The sequence below is a fragment of the Procambarus clarkii genome, chromosome 56 (assembly GCF_040958095.1).
Source record: "Procambarus clarkii isolate CNS0578487 chromosome 56, FALCON_Pclarkii_2.0, whole genome shotgun sequence".
Lineage (NCBI taxonomy): Eukaryota > Metazoa > Arthropoda > Malacostraca > Decapoda > Cambaridae > Procambarus > Procambarus clarkii.
In genome coordinates, this window is record NC_091205.1 from 7437698 (window position 1) to 7458525 (window position 20828).

At 51.6% G+C, this 20828-nt stretch overlaps 1 protein-coding gene across 1 annotated transcript in view; it reads right to left on the minus strand.

The window, feature by feature from the left end:
- The window catches only part of LOC123770962 (S-antigen protein-like), a 66464-nt gene extending 46147 nt beyond the window's left edge, over nucleotides 1-20317 (minus strand). Inside the window, exon 1 of the mRNA XM_069305709.1 lies at nucleotides 20313-20317. Coding sequence (XP_069161810.1) covers nucleotides 20313-20317 — 5 coding nt within the window. The remainder of the gene's footprint in view (nucleotides 1-20312) is intronic.
- Between the last annotated feature and the right edge of the window lie 511 nt (nucleotides 20318-20828).

Sequence of the window (20828 nt, forward strand, 5' to 3'; positions counted from 1 at the left end):
GCCACTCACTGTATGCTGGCCACTCACTGTATGCTGGCCACTCACTGCATGCTGGCCACTCACTGCATGCTGGCCACTCACTACATGCTGGCCACTCACTGTATGCTGGCCACTCACTGCATGCTGGCCACTCACTGCATGCTGGCCACTCACTGCATGCTGGCCACTCACTGCATGCTGGCCACTCACTACATGCTGGCCACTCACTACATTCTGGCCACTCACTGTATGCTGGCCACTCACTGTATGCTGGCCACTCACTGCATGCTGGCCACTCACTGTATGCTGGCCACTCACTGCATGCTGGCCGCTCACTGTATGCTGGACACTCACTGCATGCTGGCCACTCACTGTATGCTGGCCACTCACTACATGCTGGCCACTCACTACATGCTGGCCACTCACTACATGCTGGCCACTCACTACATGCTGGCCACTCACTACATGCTGGCCACTCACTACATGCTGGCCACTCACTACATGCTGGCCACTCACTACATGCTGGCCACTCACTACATGCTGGCCACTCACTGCATGCTGGCCACTCACTGCATGCTGGCCACTCACTGCATGCTGGCCACTCACTGCATGCTGGCTACTCACTGCATGCTGGTTACTCACTGCATGCTGGCTACTCACTGCATGCTGATTACTCACTGCATGCTGGCCACTCACTACATGCTGGCCACTCACTGTATGCTGGCCACTCACTACATGCTGGCCACTCACTGTATGCTGGCCACTCACTGTATGCTGGCCACTCACTGTATGCTGGCCACTCACTACATGCTGGCCACTCACTGCATGCTGGCCACTCACTGCATGCTGGCCACTCACTGTATGCTGGCCACTCACTGCATGCTAGCCACTCACTACATGCTGGCCACTCACTGTATGCTGGCCACTCACTACATGCTGGTCACTCACTGCATGCTGGCCACTCACTGTATGCTGGCCACTCACTGTATGCTGGCCACTCACTGTATGCTGGCCACTCACTGTATGCTGGCAACTCACTGCATGCTGGCCACTCACTGCATGCTGGCCACTCACTGTATGCTGGCCACTCACTACATGCTGACCACTCACTGTATGCTGGCCACTCACTGCATGCTGGCCACTCACTGCACGCTGGACACTCACTGCTTGCTGGCCACTCACTACATGCTGACCACTCACTGTATGCTGGCCACTCACTGCATGCTTGCCACTCACTGCATGCTGGCCACTAACTGCTTGCTGGCCACTCACTGTATGCTGGCCACTCACTACATGCTGGCCACTCACTGTATGCTGGCCACTCACTGTATGCTGGCCACTCACTGCATGCTGGCCACTCACTGCATGCTGGCCACTCACTGTACGCTGGCCACTCACTGTATGCTGGCCACTCACTGTATGCTGGCCACTCACTGCATGCTGGCCACTCACTACATGCTGGCCACTCACTGCATGCTGGCCACTCACTGTATGCTGGCCAATCACTGTATGCTGGCCACTCACTGTATGCTGGCCACTCACTACATGATGGCCACTCACTGCATGCTGGCCACTCACTGTATGCTGGCCACTCACTACATGCTGGCCACTCACTGTATGCTGGCCACTCACTACATGCTGGCCACTCACTGTATGCTGGCCACTCACTGCATGCTAGCCACTCACTACATGCTGGCCACTCACTGTATGCTGGCCACTCACTACATGCTGGCCACTCACTGCATGCTGGCCACTCACTGTATGCTGGCCACTCACTACATGCTGGCCACTCACTGTATGCTGGCCACTCACTACATGCTGGCCACTCACTGTATGCTGGCCACTCACTGCATGCTAGCCACTCACTACATGCTGGCCACTCACTGTATGCTGGCCACTCACTACATGCTGGCCACTCACTGCATGCTGGCCACTCACTGTGTGCTGGCCACTCACTACATGCTGGCCACTCACTGTATGCTGGCCACTCACTACATGCTGGCCACTCACTGCATGCTGGCCACTCACTGTATGCTGGCCACTCACTACATGCTGGCCACTCACTGCATGCTGGCCACTCACTGTATGCTGGCCTCTCACTGCATGCTGGCCACTCACTACATGCTGGCCACTCACTGCATGCTGGCCACTCACTACATGCTGGCCACTCACTGCATGCTAGCCACTCACTGCATGCTGGCCACTCACGGCATGCTGGCCACTCACTGCATGCTGGCCACTCACTACATGCTGGCCACTCACTGCATGCTGGCCACTCACTACATGCTGGCCACTCACTGCATGCTGGCCACTCACTGCATGCTGGCCACTCACTACATGCTGGCCACTCACTGCATGCTGGCCACTCACTGCATGCTGGCCACTCACTACATGCTGGCCACTCACTGTATGCTGGCCACTCACTACATGCTGGCCTCTCACTGCATGCTGGCCACTCACTGCATGCTGGTCACTCACTGCATGCTGGCCACTCACGACATGCTGGCCACTCACTGCATGCTGGCCACTCACTGCATGCTGGCCACTCACTACATGCTGGCCACTCACTGCATGCTGGCCACTCACTGCATGCTGGCCACTCACTGCATGCTGGCCACTCACTACATGCTGGCCACTCACTGTATGCTGGCCACTCACTGTATGCTGGCCACTCACTGCATGCTGGCCACTCAGGGCATGCTGGCCACTCACTACATGCTGGCCACTCACTGTATGCTGGCCACTCACTGCATGCTGGCCACTCACTGCATGCTGGCCACTCACTGCATGCTGGCCACTCACTGCATGCTGGCCACTCACTACATGCTGGCCACTCACTACATTCTGGCCACTCACTGTATGCTGGCCACTCACTGTATGCTGGCCACTCACTGCATGCTGGCCACTCACTGTATGCTGGCCACTCACTGCATGCTGGCCGCTCACTGTATGCTGGACACTCACTGCATGCTGGCCACTCACTGTATGCTGGCCACTCACTACATGCTGGCCACTCACTACATGCTGGCCACTCACTACATGCTGGCCACTCACTACATGCTGGCCACTCACTACATGCTGGCCACTCACTACATGCTGGCCACTCACTACATGCTGGCCACTCACTACATGCTGGCCACTCACTACATGCTGGCCACTCACTGCATGCTGGCCACTCACTGCATGCTGGCCACTCACTGCATGCTGGCTACTCACTGCATGCTTGCTACTCACTGCATGCTGGTTACTCACTGCATGCTGGCTACTCACTGCATGCTGGTTACTCACTGCATGCTGGCCACTCACTACATGCTGGCCACTCACTGTATGCTGGCATCTCACTACATGCTGGCCACTCACTGTATGCTGGCCACTCACTGTATGCTGGCCACTCACTGTATGCTGGCCACTTACTACATGCTGGCCACTCACTGCATGCTGGCCACTCACTACATGCTGGCCACTCACTGTATGCTGGCATCTCACTACATGCTGGCCACTCACTGTATGCTGGCCACTCACTGTATGCTGGCCACTCACTGTATGCTGGCCACTTACTACATGCTGGCCACTCACTGCATGATGGCCACTCACTGCATGCTGGCCACTCACTGTATGCTGGCCACTCACTGCATGCTAGCCACTCACTACATGCTGGCCACTCACTGTATGCTGGCCACTCACTACATGCTGGTCACTCACTGCATGCTGGCCACTCACTGTATGCTGGCCACTCACTGTATGCTGGCCACTCACTGTATGCTGGCCACTCACTGTATGCTGGCAACTCACTGCATTCTGGCCACTCACTGCATGCTGGCCACTCACTGTATGCTGGCCACTCACTACATGCTGACCACTCACTGAATGCTGGCCACTCACTGCATGCTGGCCACTCACTGCACGCTGGACACTCACTGCTTGCTGGCCACTCACTACATGCTGACCACTCACTGTATGCTGGCCACTCACTGCATGCTTGCCACTCACTGCATGCTGGCCACTAACTGCTTGCTGGCCACTCACTGTATGCTGGCCACTCACTACATGCTGGCCACTCACTGTATGCTGGCCACTCACTGTATGCTGGCCACTCACTGCATGCTGGCCACTCACTGCATGCTAGCCACTCACTGTATGCTGGCCACTCACTGTATGCTGGCCACTCACTGTATGCTGGCCACTCACTGCATGCTGGCCACTCACTACATGCTGGCCACTCACTGCATGCTGGCCACTCATTGTATGCTGGCCAATCACTGTATGCTGGCCACTCACTGTATGCTGGCCACTCACTACATGCTGGCCACTCACTGCATGCTGGCCACTCACTGTATGCTGGCCACTCACTACATGCTGGCCACTCACTGTATGCTGGCCACTCACTACATGCTGGCCACTCACTGTATGCTGGCCACTCACTGCATGCTAGCCACTTACTACATGCTGGCCACTCACTGTATGCTTGCCACTCACTACATGCTGGCCACTCACTGCATGCTGGCCACTCACTGTATGCTGGCCACTCACTACATGCTGGCCACTCACTGTATGCTGGCCACTCACTACATGCTGGCCACTCACTGTATGCTGGCCACTCACTGCATGCTAGCCACTCACTACATGCTGGCCACTCACTGTATGCTGGCCACTCACTACATGCTGGCCACTCACTGCATGCTGGCCACTCACTGGGTGCTGGCCACTCACTACATGCTGGCCACTCACTGTATGCTGGCCACTCACTACATGCTGGCCACTCACTGCATGCTGGCCACTCACTGTATGCTGGCCACTCACTACATGGTGGCCACTCACTGCATGCTGGCCACTCACTGTATGCTGGCCACTCACTGCATGCTGGCCACTCACTACATGCTGGCCTCTCACTGCATGCTGGCCACTCACTACATGCTGGCCACTCACTGCATGCTAGCCACTCACTGCATGCTGGCCACTCACGGCATGCTGGCCACTCACTGCATGCTGGCCACTCACTTCATGCTGGCCACTCACTGCATGCTGGCCACTCACTGCATGCTGGCCACTCACTGCATGCTAGCCACTCACTGCATGCTGGCCACTCACTGCATGCTGGCCACTCACTACATGCTGGCCACTCACTGCATGCTGGCCACTCACTGCATGCTGGCCACTCACTGCATGCTGGCCACTCACTACATGCTGGCCACTCACTGCATGCTGGCCACTCACTGCATGCTGGCCACTCACTGCATGCTGGCCACTCACTACATGCTAGCCACTCACTGCATGCTGGCCACTCACTGCATGCTGGCCACTCACTGCATGCTGGCCACTCACTACATTCTGGCCACTCACTGCATGCTGGCCACTCACTGTTTGCTGGCCACTCACTGTATGCTGGCCACTCACTACATGCTGGCCACTCACTGCATGCTGGCCACTCACTGTATGCTGGCCACTCACTGCATGCTGGCCACTCACTACATGCTGGCCACTCACGGCATGCTGGCCACTAACTGCATGCTGGTCACTCACTACATGCTGGCCACTCACTGCATGCTGGCCACTCACTGCATGCTGGCCACTCACTGCATGCTGGCAACTCACTACATGCTGGCCACTCACTGCATGCTGGCCACTCACTGCATGCTGGCCACTCACTGCATGCTGGCCACTCACTGTATGCTGGCCACTCACTGTATGCTGGCCACTCACTGTATGCTAACAACTCACTGCATGCTGGCCACTCACTGCATGCTGGCCACTCACTGTATGCTGGCCACTCACTACATGCTGACCACTCACTGTATGCTGGCCACTCACTGCATGCTGGCCACTCACTGCATGCTGGCCACTCACTGCTTGCTGGCCACTCACTACATGCTGACCACTCACTGTATGCTGGCCACTCACTGCATGCTGGCCACTCACTGCATGCTGGCCACTCACTGCTTGCTGGCCACTCACTGTATGCTGGCCACTCACTACATGCTGGCCACTCACTGTATGCTGGCCACTCACTGTATGCTGGCCACTCACTGCATGCTGGCCACTCACTGCATGCTGGCCACTCACTGTATGCTGGCCACTCACTGTATGCTGGCCACTCACTGTATGCTGGCCACTCACTACATGCTGGCCTCTCACTACATGCTGGCCACTCACTGCATGCTGGCCACTCACTACATGCTGGCCACTCACTGCATGCTGGCCACTCACTGCATACTGGCCACTCAATGTATGCTGGCCACTCACTACATGCTGGCCACTCACTACATGCTGGCCACTCACTGTATGCTGGCCACTCACTACATGCTGGCCTCTCACTGCATGCTGGCCACTCACTGCATACTGGTCACTCACTGCATGCTGGCCACTCACTACATGCTGGCCACTTACTGCATGCTGGCCACTCACTGCATGCTGGCCACTCACTACATGCTGGCCACTCACTGCATGCTGGCCACTCACTGCATGCTGGCCACTCACTGCATTCTGGCCACTCACTGCATGCTGGCCACTCACTGCATGCTGGCCACTCACTGTATGCTGGCCACTCACTACATGCTGGCCTCTCACTACATGCTGGCCACTCACTGCATGCTGGCCACTCACTACATGCTGGCCACTCACTGCATGCTGGCCACTCACTGCATACTGGCCACTCAATGTATGCTGGCGACTCACTACATGCTGGCCACTCACTACATGCTGGCCACTCACTGTATGCTGGCCACTCACTACATGCTGGCCTCTCACTGCATGCTGGCCACTCACTGCATACTGGTCACTCACTGCATGCTGGCCACTCACTACATGCTGGCCACTCACTGTATGCTGGCCACTCACTGCATGCTGGCCACTCACTACATGCTGGCCACTCACTGTATGCTCTCCACTCACTACATGCTGGCCACTCACTGTATGCTGGCCACTCACTGTATGCTGGCCACTCACTACATGCTGGCCACTCACTGTATGCTGGCCACTCACTGCATGCTGGCCACTCACTGTATGCTGGCCACTCACTGCATGCTGGCCACTCACTACATGCTGGCCACTCACTACATGCTGGCCACTCACTGTATGCTGGCCACTCACTGTATGCTGGCCACTCACTGCATGCTGGCCACTCACTGTATGCTGGCCACTCACTGCATGCTGGCCGCTCACTGTATGCTGGACACTCACTGCATGCTGGCCACTCATTGTATGCTGGCCACTCACTACATGCTGGCCACTCACTACATGCTGGCCACTCACTACATGCTGGCCACTCACTACATGCTGGCCACTCACTACATGCTGGCCACTCACTACATGCTGGCCACTCACTACATGCTGGCCACTCACTGCATGCTGGCCACTCACTGCATGCTGGCCACTCACTGCATGCTGGCCACTCACTGCATGCTGGCTACTCACTGCATGCTGGTTACTCACTGCATGCTGGCTACTCACTGCATGCTGGTTACTCACTGCATGCTGGCCACTCACTACATGCTGGCCACTCACTGTATGCTAGCCACTCACTACATGCTGGCCTCTCACTGTATGCTGGCCACTCACTGTATGCTGGCCACTCACTGTATGCTGGCCACTCACTACATGCTGGCCACTCACTGCATGCTGGCCACTCACTGCATGCTGGCCACTCACTGTATGCTGGCCACTCACTACATGCTGGCCACTCACTGTATGCTGTCCACTCACTACATGCTGGTCACTCACTGCATGCTGGCCACTCACTGTATGCTGGCCACTCACTGTATGCTGGCCACTCACTGTATGCTGGCCACTCACTGTATGCTGCCAACTCACTGCATGCTGGCCACTCACTGCATGCTGGCCACTCACTGTATGCTGGCCACTCACTGTATGCTGGCCACTCACTGCATGCTGGCCACTCACTGCATGCTGGCCACTCACTGCATGCTGGCCACTCACTGCATGCTGGCCACTCACTGTATGCTGGCCACTCACTGTATGCTGGCCACTCACTGCATGCTGGCCACTCACTGCACGCTGGCCACTCACTGCTTGCTGGCCACTCACTACATGCTGACCACTCACTGTATGCTGGCCACTCACTGCATGCTGGCCACTCACTGCATGCTGGCCACTAACTGCTTGCTGGCCACTCACTGTATGCTGGTCACTCACTACATGCTGGCCACTCACTGTATGCTGGCCACTCACTGTATGCTGGCTACTCACTGCATGCTGGCCACTCACTGCATGCTGGCCACTCACTGTATGCTGGCCACTCACTGTATGCTGGCCACTCACTGTATGCTGGCCACTCACTACATGCTGGCCTCTCACTACATGCTGGCCACTCACTGCATGCTGGCCACTCACTACATGCTGGCCACTCACTGCATGCTGGCCACTCTCTGCATGCTGGCCACTCAATGTATGCTGGCCACTCACTAAATGCTGGCTACTCACTACATGCTGGCCACTCACTGTATGCTGGCCACTCACTACATGCTGGCCTCTCACTGCATGCTGGCCACTCACTGCATGCTGGTCACTCACTGCATGCTGGCCACTCACTACATGCTGGCCACTCACTGCATGCCGGCCACTCACTGCATGCTGGCCACTCACTAAATGCTGGCCACTCACTGCATGCTGGCCACTCACTGCATGCTGGCCACTCACTACATGCTGGCCACTGACTGTATGCTGGCCACTCACTGTATGCTGGCCACTCACTGCATGCTGGCCACTCACTGCATGCTGGCCACTCACTGTATGCTGGCCACTCACTGCATGCTGGCCACTCACTGCATGCTGGCCACTCACTGCATGCTGGCCACTCACTACATGCTGGCCACTCACTACATGCTGGCCACTCACTGTATGCTGGCCACTCACTACATGCTGGCCACTCACTGTATGCTGGCCACTCACTGCATGCTGGCCACTCACTGTATGCTGGCCACTCACTGCATGCTGGCCACTCACTGCATGCTGGCCACTCACTACATGCTGGCCACTCACGGCATGCTGGCCACTAACTGCATGCTGGTCACTCACTACATGCTGGCCACTCACTGCATGCTGGCCACTCACTGCATGCTGGCCACTCACTGCATGCTGGCCACTCACTACATGCTGGCCACTCACTGCATGCTGGCCACTCACTGCATGCTGGCCACTCACTGCATGCTGGCCACTCACTGTATGCTGGCCACTCACTGTATGCTGGCCACTCACTGTATGCTAACAACTCACTGCATGCTGGCCACTCACTGCATGCTGGCCACTCACTGTATGCTGGCCACTCACTACATGCTGACCACTCACTGTATGCTGGCCACTCACTGCATGCTGGCCACTCACTGCATGCTGGCCACTCACTGCTTGCTGGCCACTCACTACATGCTGACCACTCACTGTATGCTGGCCACTCACTGCATGCTGGCCACTCACTGCATGCTGGCCACTCACTGCTTGCTGGCCACTCACTGTATGCTGGCCACTCACTACATGCTGGCCACTCACTGTATGCTGGCCACTCACTGTATGCTGGCCACTCACTGCATGCTGGCCACTCACTGCATGCTGGCCACTCACTGTATGCTGGCCACTCACTGTATGCTGGCCACTCACTGTATGCTGGCCACTCACTACATGCTGGCCTCTCACTACATGCTGGCCACTCACTGCATGCTGGCCACTCACTGCATACTGGCCACTCAATGTATGCTGGCCACTCACTACATGCTGGCCACTCACTACATGCTGGCCACTCACTGTATGCTGGCCACTCACTACATGCTGGCCTCTCACTGCATGCTGGCCACTCACTGCATACTGGTCACTCACTGCATGCTGGCCACTCACTACATGCTGGCCACTTACTGCATGCTGGCCACTCACTGCATGCTGGCCACTCACTACATGCTGGCCACTCACTGCATGCTGGCCACTCACTGCATGCTGGCCACTCACTGCATTCTGGCCACTCACTGCATGCTGGCCACTCACTGCATGCTGGCCACTCACTGTATGCTGGCCACTCACTACATGCTGGCCTCTCACTACATGCTGGCCACTCACTGCATGCTGGCCACTCACTACATGCTGGCCACTCACTGCATGCTGGCCACTCACTGCATACTGGCCACTCAATGTATGCTGGCGACTCACTACATGCTGGCCACTCACTACATGCTGGCCACTCACTGTATGCTGGCCACTCACTACATGCTGGCCTCTCACTGCATGCTGGCCACTCACTGCATACTGGTCACTCACTGCATGCTGGCCACTCACTACATGCTGGCCACTCACTGTATGCTGGCCACTCACTGCATGCTGGCCACTCACTACATGCTGGCCACTCACTGTATGCTCTCCACTCACTACATGCTGGCCACTCACTGTATGCTGGCCACTCACTGTATGCTGGCCACTCACTACATGCTGGCCACTCACTGTATGCTGGCCACTCACTGCATGCTGGCCACTCACTGTATGCTGGCCACTCACTGCATGCTGGCCACTCACTACATGCTGGCCACTCACTACATGCTGGCCACTCACTGTATGCTGGCCACTCACTGTATGCTGGCCACTCACTGCATGCTGGCCACTCACTGTATGCTGGCCACTCACTGCATGCTGGCCGCTCACTGTATGCTGGACACTCACTGCATGCTGGCCACTCATTGTATGCTGGCCACTCACTACATGCTGGCCACTCACTACATGCTGGCCACTCACTACATGCTGGCCACTCACTACATGCTGGCCACTCACTACATGCTGGCCACTCACTACATGCTGGCCACTCACTACATGCTGGCCACTCACTACATGCTGGCCACTCACTACATGCTGGCCACTCACTGCATGCTGGCCACTCACTGCATGCTGGCCACTCACTGCATGCTGGCCACTCACTGCATGCTGGCTACTCACTGCATGCTGGTTACTCACTGCATGCTGGCTACTCACTGCATGCTGGTTACTCACTGCATGCTGGCCACTCACTACATGCTGGCCACTCACTGTATGCTAGCCACTCACTACATGCTGGCCACTCACTGTATGCTGGCCACTCACTGTATGCTGGCCACTCACTGTATGCTGGCCACTCACTACATGCTGGCAACTCACTGCATGCTGGCCACTCACTGCATGCTGGCCACTCACTGTATGCTGGCCACTCACTACATGCTGGCCACTCACTGTATGCTGTCCACTCACTACATGCTGGTCACTCACTGCATGCTGGCCACTCACTGTATGCTGGCCACTCACTGTATGCTGGCCACTCACTGTATGCTGGCCACTCACTGTATGCTGCCAACTCACTGCATGCTGGCCACTCACTGCATGCTGGCCACTCACTGTATGCTGGCCACTCACTGTATGCTGGCCACTCACTGCATGCTGGCCACTCACTGCATGCTGGCCACTCACTGCATGCTGGCCACTCACTGCATGCTGGCCACTCACTGTATGCTGGCCACTCACTGTATGCTGGCCACTCACTGCATGCTGGCCACTCACTGCACGCTGGCCACTCACTGCTTGCTGGCCACTCACTACATGCTGACCACTCACTGTATGCTGGCCACTCACTGCATGCTGGCCACTCACTGCATGCTGGCCACTAACTGCTTGCTGGCCACTCACTGTATGCTGGTCACTCACTACATGCTGGCCACTCACTGTATGCTGGCCACTCACTGTATGCTGGCTACTCACTGCATGCTGGCCACTCACTGCATGCTGGCCACTCACTGTATGCTGGCCACTCACTGTATGCTGGCCACTCACTGTATGCTGGCCACTCACTACATGCTGGCCTCTCACTACATGCTGGCCACTCACTGCATGCTGGCCACTCACTACATGCTGGCCACTCACTGCATGCTGGCCACTCTCTGCATGCTGGCCACTCAATGTATGCTGGCCACTCACTAAATGCTGGCTACTCACTACATGCTGGCCACTCACTGTATGCTGGCCACTCACTACATGCTGGCCTCTCACTGCATGCTGGCCACTCACTGCATGCTGGTCACTCACTGCATGCTGGCCACTCACTACATGCTGGCCACTCACTGCATGCTGGCCACTCACTGCATGCTGGCCACTCACTAAATGCTGGCCACTCACTGCATGCTGGCCACTCACTGCATGCTGGCCACTCACTACATGCTGGCCACTGACTGTATGCTGGCCACTCACTGTATGCTGGCCACTCACTGCATGCTGGCCACTCACTGCATGCTGGCCACTCACTGTATGCTGGCCACTCACTGCATGCTGGCCACTCACTGCATGCTGGCCACTCACTGCATGCTGGCCACTCACTACATGCTGGCCACTCACTACATGCTGGCCACTCACTGTATGCTGGCCACTCACTACATGCTGGCCACTCACTGTATGCTGGCCACTCACTGCATGCTGGCCACTCACTGTATGCTGGCCACTCACTGCATGCTGGCCACTCACTGCATGCTGGCCACTCACTACATGCTGGCCACTCACTACATGCTGGCCACTCACTGTATGCTGGCCACTCACTGTATGCTGGCCACTCACTGCATGCTGGCCACTCACTGTATGCTGGCCACTCCCTGCATGCTGGCCGCTCACTGTATGGTGGACACTCACTGCATGCTGGCCACTCACTGTATGCTGGCCACTCACTACATGCTGGCCACTCACTACATGCTGGCCACTCACTACATGCTGGCCACTCACTACATGCTGGCCACTCACTACATGCTGGCCACTCACTACATTCTGGCCACTCACTACATGCTGGCGACTCACTACATGCTGGCCACTCACTGCATGCTGGCCACTCACTACATGCTGGCCGCTCACTGCATGCTGGCCACTCACTACATGCTGGCCACTCACTACATGCTGGCCACTCACTGTATGCTGGCCACTGTTACGTACTCCTAGCAGAATATGATATAAATTTGAAATAGCATTTTTGTTTCCATTATATCATTGCCTGTATATGTGCACACATTGTGTTTTAGTAAATTATCGTGTGGTGTGGCAGCGTCAGTGGACAGGAGCGCGGTTGCCTTTGCACACGTCTATTACCTGATTGATACGGGAAAGCTGGACCTGTTCAGTTGAGAGTTCCAGATGTCACTTTTATTTAGTTAGGAAATTGTTTATATACTGTAATTAAACAGGTGGCATTATACTAATATATTTTGTAAGTAACTATTATCTGTAAATTGCATTCTTGTGTGTTTTGAGAACAAGTGGTTGTTCAATTAGTTTAAAATATTAAAAAGTCCTTAGTTTCCATCTCTCATCCTGGGATGAGGCAGACGGGAGGTGAGAATGTGGGTGGCGACAGAGCGAGAGTTCAGTAGCTTCGGGGAACCAGGAGTAACATGTGGGAGATAAGTCTGTTATTTCTTGTTGTGCCATATTTACTATTATATTTTACGTGAAATGACAATACTTTCATTTATTGTATAAGTTAACTTAACCATCTGTGTTTTTATATTATACTGTCTTGAATATATATCTATATAATATTTTGTATCTATTCTTCAGTCCTAAAGGAAGAGTTTTATTTATGTGCTCATTACTTTAAGGGGTTATACTGGTGACCTGCTTTAGAGAGCAGCAGTGGTATCCCTAGACGTAATTAAAGCTTGGCTGCTGTAGGGTCACGAGCCGTAACGAACGATAGGTAACAAAGAGTTATGGGGGCCTGTGCCGGGAAATATTGTTCCCACTTAACCTTAATTATGCTAATCTAACCTTGCCTTCCTAGGTACCATTGTGTCAAGTGTCTGTGTGTTTCTTAAGAACTATTCCATGTGCCAAGCAAGCCTTCCTGTGTGTCAAGTAACAACGTTTCACGATTTTGAGGTAAGTCATCCTATATATTTTGTTTGTTCAGTGAGGCCAAGCGAATTTTCAGTGAGGTGACAATTTTACAGTGAAGTGCAGTGCAGTGCCATTGTTTTTAATTATTGTTGTGAATCAAGTGCCAAGTGTTAGTAACGATGGAGGAGAAAGTTGCAGCGTTGGTGGCTCACCCAGACTTTGAAAGGATTCAGAGCCTTAAAAAGACTGAGTTAATACAAATGGCAAATCAGTTGGATTTGACCGCCAACAATAGAATGGTTAAAGTCCAAATATTGAAAGTCATTGTGACACATTTTGTTGAGAATGGAGAGTTAGATGAAGAATTTCTAGAAGAGTTAAGAGAGGAGTCGAGTGATCAGATGACGTTAAAGCGTCTTGAGTTAGAAGCTCGCCAATTAGAGCTTGACGCTCAAAAAGAACAGAGAATATTAGAACTTGAAGCTCAAAAGGAACAAACTAGGCAATTAGAGATTCAACAACAAATGGCTGACACTAACTTCAGGCTTGAATCACAGCGTATGGCAGCTGGGCATGGAAATACTAGTAATGTTTCAATAAATAGTGATAATAATCCCATCAGGACGCATAAGTATATAGAGTTACCAAAGTTCAATGAGGAGGATCCTGAGGTTTTCTTTGCACATTTTTATAAAATTGCCATCAGTATGAACTGGCCAAGGGATCAGTGGGTAGCCATTATGCAGTCTCAATTTAAGGGGCGTAGTCAGGAGGTTTTCACATCCCTACCTGACGCTCATAGTTTTGATTATGAATTTGTAAAGAAAAGCATCTTAAATGCTTACCAGTTAAATCCAGAGGCACACAGGCAAAAGTTTAGAAATCTAAGGAGGATAAGGGATCAGACAATAGCAGATTTTACTCGTCAGAAGACGAATTTTTGTAACAGATGGTTAAAGTCACTTTCAGTCACTGACTTTGATGCTTTAAAGAATCTTCTTATAATGGAAGAAGTATTGTCATGTCTCCCAGACCAGTTGTCTACTTTTATGGCAGAACAAAAGAATGTAACAGACATTTATGAGCTGTCAAAGCTCGCGGATGAGCATGAGTTGTTGACTAAGGCCCAGTTTACGGCCACTTCACCTAAGTCTAGTCGTAGAGTAAATTATAATGCTCACCGAACTCCTTATCAGAATCCATCCAGTCCTAGTACTCCAGTTACTCCCATGAGCTCTTCTCTTACAAAACCTAACCCTGCTACTTCATTGTCAGGAATGTCAAATAATAATAAGGTTATTTCTAAACCTACAGTTGGTTCTACCAGTGTGTCCACTGTAAGGTCCTGTTCCCATTGTAAGAGAAAAGGCCATGGAATTCATTCATGTTTTATATTGCACCCTGAGTTACGACCAACTGGTCTCATTTATTGCAGAGGTGTGCAAAATAAACTTACTAATAAACATGTAACTGTAAACCCCAATTGGGTGAAACAGTATTCACCATATATGTCTTCAGGTGAAGTTTTGTGTATTAATGGGAAGTGGAAGCCAGTGGTTATTCTTCGTGATACAGGTGCTTCCCAAACCATAATTTCATCCAGTATTCTTTCTGATGTTGAAAAGAGAGATACTGGAAAGTTTGTTGTTCTTCAGAGTGTTGCAGGATGTAAAACTGTACCTCTAATAGACATTAATTTCAGATCCACCATTACACCACGTTTATGCACTGTGGGTGTTAGTACACAGTTGCCCATCCCAGGTGTGGATGTTATATTGGGTAATGATGTGGCCATAAATCATGTTGTGGGTGAGATTGATCCCCGTTTGTGTAAACAGCCCGTTGCAGACCATGTTTATTCTGCCTGTGCTGAAGTTAGTTCTATGAATGAACCTGTTGTAGAAGATGGTTTTGTCCATTCTACCTGTGCTGATGTCAGTACTATTATAAATCCAGTTGTCAGTTCTGATGTTGTTACTCAAGCATTTGTTCCAGTAACCAGTACCCCTTCAGTGGAGAAGTGGGATGTGGTTGTTCCAGATTCCTGTGTGGCCGATTTAGTTGTTGAGAGTAAGCCTGATACTATGACTCTGCTTTATTCCAATAAATTGGGAAAGGATGTCCATGTACCATTGTCTTGCCCGCTCACTACGAACGTTGTGCCAGGAGTTGAGAGAAACTTAAAAGCCACGACTCTGTATTCCAGCCAAGTGAATGGTTTAGGACAAGATGTCGGGTTGGCAGAAGTATTCCCGCTCACTCCAAGTTTCGAATCAGTTGTCGAGAGTAAGTCCGTTGTAGAGGCCCCGCCTCACCCTAGTCAAGGTGATATAATAGGGGAGGAGGTCAAACTACCTGTTACTTGCCCGCTCGTTTCAGATTCCCTTCATTTATGTGCATTGAGTAGAACTGACCCTAAGATTTCAGAGAGAAGCAAGGAGACAGTCTGTACTGTAGATCCAGTTTTGGAGAGTGTGGGAAAGCAGCCAGAGGATCAGCTTCTGTTGAGTAGATGGAGACCCATTGAGCCTCCCTCTTCAGTTGTCTGTGAGGATGTGACCCAGCTTGGTAGTGATATTATTGATTGTGAGCAGACAGTACTCCAAGCAGCTCCAGAAGTCATGGGAGGAAATTTTGGTGAAATCATTAAGAGTGGTAGAGTAGCATTTGGATCTAAGTTGCGGAGTTGTGATTCTTATTCTATGTGGAGTAAGTATTTCTCATTGTGTACATTGAGTCAGAGTGTATGTAGGATGTTGAAATCTACTTTTATTCTGCAGGAGCCATTTTCTTGTGAAGTAATGGACTGTGGGACATCTTTGTCAAGCCTTGTGGTTGAGCAGAGAGAGTTTACTCAAGTAGGTTGTGCATCCAGTTCTGAGGAAGTGGTGAGTTATACTAGAGCAGTGTCTCTATATTCAGATCAAATTAATTTTGATGCACGAGTGATAAAAGTGTATGTTTCACTCAAGTGTGGTGTTGACTTTCAGAGTCATATTGGAGTTGACTTTCAGAGTCATATTGGAGTTGACTTTCAGAGTCATATTGTGGGTGAAGGATTAAATCATACTGGGGAGCAGATGTTTGAGGCTCCAGGTGTGTATTTCAAGTTGGAGGATAAGGTTATCCTACCTAGAGTTAATCAGTATGAAAGGTTACAGATTATCCTTGGGCGTTTCTCAGGTAATCTGCTGTGCATCTTCAAGATGTTAAGACCCTTAAACCTCTTGGTTGATTGGTTGTCATCAGACGTAAATCACTTGGGAAGTGATGGTGAGGGTTGTAAAGTTTTCGGCATGTTTTATTTAGTCTTTTGGAAGACTAGACGGTTGATGAAAGTGTGTGTTGTGTTCAAGTTCACCATCAGGGGGTGTGAACTTGTCTTCGGAGTTATGATTGAGATATGGTGCCTAGGCATATGCCTGTTTTCTTTCACTGATCGTTATGACAGAGTTATGAGGCAATTGATTTCTGTGTTCCTTATGGATCATCTGAGTCAGTTCGATCAGGTAGTCTTTGCACTTATCTTGGGTTGTATTTCTTGGTTTGAAGGTCAAAGGTTTGATAAGTCGGTGTCTTGTGTTTCGGAAGGTTCTATGAATGGGAAAGTTTTATGCATAATTGTGAGGTTTAATGCTAATTTCTCTAATTTTAGTATCCATTGGGCGAGAGTATGTGTTCCACAGAGGATCAAGAGTGATGAAGAGCAGATGTCTGTGTCAGAGCATACCCAGGAGAAGTCCCAAATCTACTCAATATCCAGTCAGTTTCAATTAAGCAGTTCAGCTCCAGAAAAAGGGAGTAATGGAAAATGGAGTCTGTCTTGGAAAAACTCACCATGTGGAAAAGGGATCACATGGAAATACGGAACTGATCTTGGAGAAATAGTAGAAACAAATGAAAAGCTAAATTGCCATGATAACTGTGTGAAAGCAGCTACCTTTATTGACAATTCTATTCATGCTAATAATGATAATGTTGTAGATAGGAGTGTGAAATATGATCTGAAACAAAGTGAAATAAATGAGATAGTCCCTTGGAGAGATAAATTTGCATACTCCAGTGACACATATGTAGAACATAGTCATAAGACTGAAATTTCTGAGTTTCCTGTAAGACTATATTTGGAGTGTTTTCATTTTTGTCCAGAAATGTGTTCAAATTACTTTTACATGTTTGGTGTAATTAATACCATAAATCTCAAGTGTCATCCATTTTACTTTGAAAAAATGCCATTGATCTTCAATCTATTGCATTTTTTTTCTTGGAGGTGGAAGTGTTACGTACTCCTAGCAGAATACGTATATAAATTTGAAATAGCATTTTTGTTTCCATTATATCATTGCCTGTATATGTACACACATTGTGTTTTAGTAAATTATCGTGTGGTGTGGAAGCGTCAGTGGACAGGAGCGCGGTTGCCTTTGCACACGTCTATTACCTGATTGATACGGGAAAGCTGGACCTGTTCAGTTGAGAGTTCCAGATGTCACTTTTATTTAGTTAGGAAATTGTTTATATACTGTAATTAAACAGGTGGCATTATACTTATATATTTTGTAAGTAACTATTATCTGTAAATTGCATTCTTGTGTGTTTTGAGAACAAGTGGTTGTTCAATTAGTTTAAAATATTAAAAAGTCCTTAGTTTCCATCCCTCATCCTGGAAATGAGGCAGACGGGAGGTGAGAATGTAGGTGGCGACAGAGCGAGAGTTCAGTAGCTTCGGGGAACCAGGAGGAGTAACATGTGGGAGATAAGTCTGTTATTTCTTGTTGTGCCATATTTACTATTATATTTTACGTGAAATGACAATACTTTCATTTATTGTATAAGTTAACTTAACCATCTGTGTTTTGATATTATACTGTCTTGAATATATATCTATATAATATTTTGTATCTATTCTTCAGTCCTAAAGGAAGAGTTTTATGTATGTGCTCATTACTTATCAAGGGGTTATACTGGTGACCCGCTTTAGAGAGCAGCAGTGGTATCCCTAGACGTAATTAAAGCTTGGCTGCTGTAGGGTCACGAGCCGTAACGAACGATAGGTAACAGCCACTCACTTCATGCTGGCCACTCACTACATGCTGGTCACTCACTACATGCTGGCCACTCACTGTATGCTGGCCACTCACTTCATGCTGGCCACTCACTACATACTGGCCACTCACTACATGCTGGCCACTCACTACATGCTGGCCACTCACTGCATGCTGGCCACTCACTGCATGCTGGCTACTCACTGCATGCTGGCCACTCACTGCATGCTGGCCACTCACTGCATGCTGGCTACTCACTGCATGCTGGTTACTCACTGCATGCTGACTACTCACTGCATGCTGGTTACTCACTGCATGCTGGCTACTCACTGCATGCTGGTTACTCACTGCATGCTGGCCACTCACTGCATGCTGGCCACTCACTGCATGCTGGCCACTCACTGCATGCTGGCCACTCACTGCATGCTGGCTACTCACTGCATGCTGGTTACTCACTGCATGCTGGCCACTCACTACATGCTGGCCACTCACTGTATGCTGGCCACTCACTACATGCTGGCCACTCACTGTATGCTGGCCACTCACTGTATGCTGGCCACTCACTGTATGCTGGCCACTCACTACATGCTGGCCACTCACTGCATGCTGGCCACTCACTGTATGCTGGCCACTCACTGCATGCTAGCCACTCACTACATGCTGGCCACTCACTGTATGCTGGCCACTCAATACATGCTGGTCACTCACTGCATGCTGGCCACTCACTGTATGCTGGCCACTCACTACATGCTGGCCACTCACTGCATGCTGGCCACTCACTGTATGCTGGCCACTCACTGCATGCTGGCCACTCACTACATGCTGGCCACTCACGGCATGCTGGCCACTCACTGCATGCTGGCCACTCACTACATGCTGGCCACTCACTGCATGCTAGCCACTCACTGCATGCTGGCCACTCACTGCATGCTGGCCACTCACTACATGCTGGCCACTCACTGCATGCTGGCCACTCACTGCATGCTGGCCACTCACTGCATGCTGGCCACTCACTACATGCTGGCCACTCACTACCTGCTGGCCACTCACTGTATGCTGGCCACTCACTGTATGCTGGCCACTCACTGCATGCTGGCCACTCACTGTATGCTGGCCACTCACTGCATGCTGGCCACTCACTGTATGCTGGCCACTCACTGTATGCTGGCCACTCACTGCATGCTGGCCACTCACTACATGCTGGCCACTCACTGCATGCTGGCCACTCACTACATGCTGGCCACTCACTACATGCTGGCCACTCACTGCATGCTGGCCACTCACTGTATGCTGGCCACTCACTTCATGCTGGCCATTCACTACATGCTGGCCACTCACTGCATGCTGGCCACTCACTACATGCTGGCCACTCACTACATGCTGGCCACTCACTGCATGCTGGCCACTCACTGCATGCTGGCCACTCACTGCATGCTGGTTACTCACTGCATGCTGGCCACTCACGGCATGCTTGCCACTCACTGCATGCTGGCCACTCACTGCATGCTGGCCACTCAGTGCATGCTGGTCACTCACTACATGCTGGCCACTCACTGCATGCTGGCCACTCACTGCATGCTGGCCGCTCACTGTATGCTGGCCACTCACTGCATGACTGAGGAAGACAGTCAGAGAACTACTGAGGAAGACAGTCAGAGAACTAATGAGGAAGACAGTCAGAGAACTACTGAGGAAGACAGCAGAGAACTACTGAGGAAGACAGTCAGAGAACTACTGAGGAAGACAGTCAGAGAACTACTGAGGAAGACAGTCAGAGGACTACTGAGGCAGACAGTCAGAGGACTACTGAGGAAGACAGTCAGAGGACTATGGCTTAAGGCATCATAAGGGAGACAGTATGACTCATCCTGAACACAAACTAAGCTTCAGGCGGGCCTGATTAACACTATTATGCAAAGTGAAATTACACCAATAATTAGTTTATAAAATAATTATACTTTGAGGTCATTAAAAATCTAA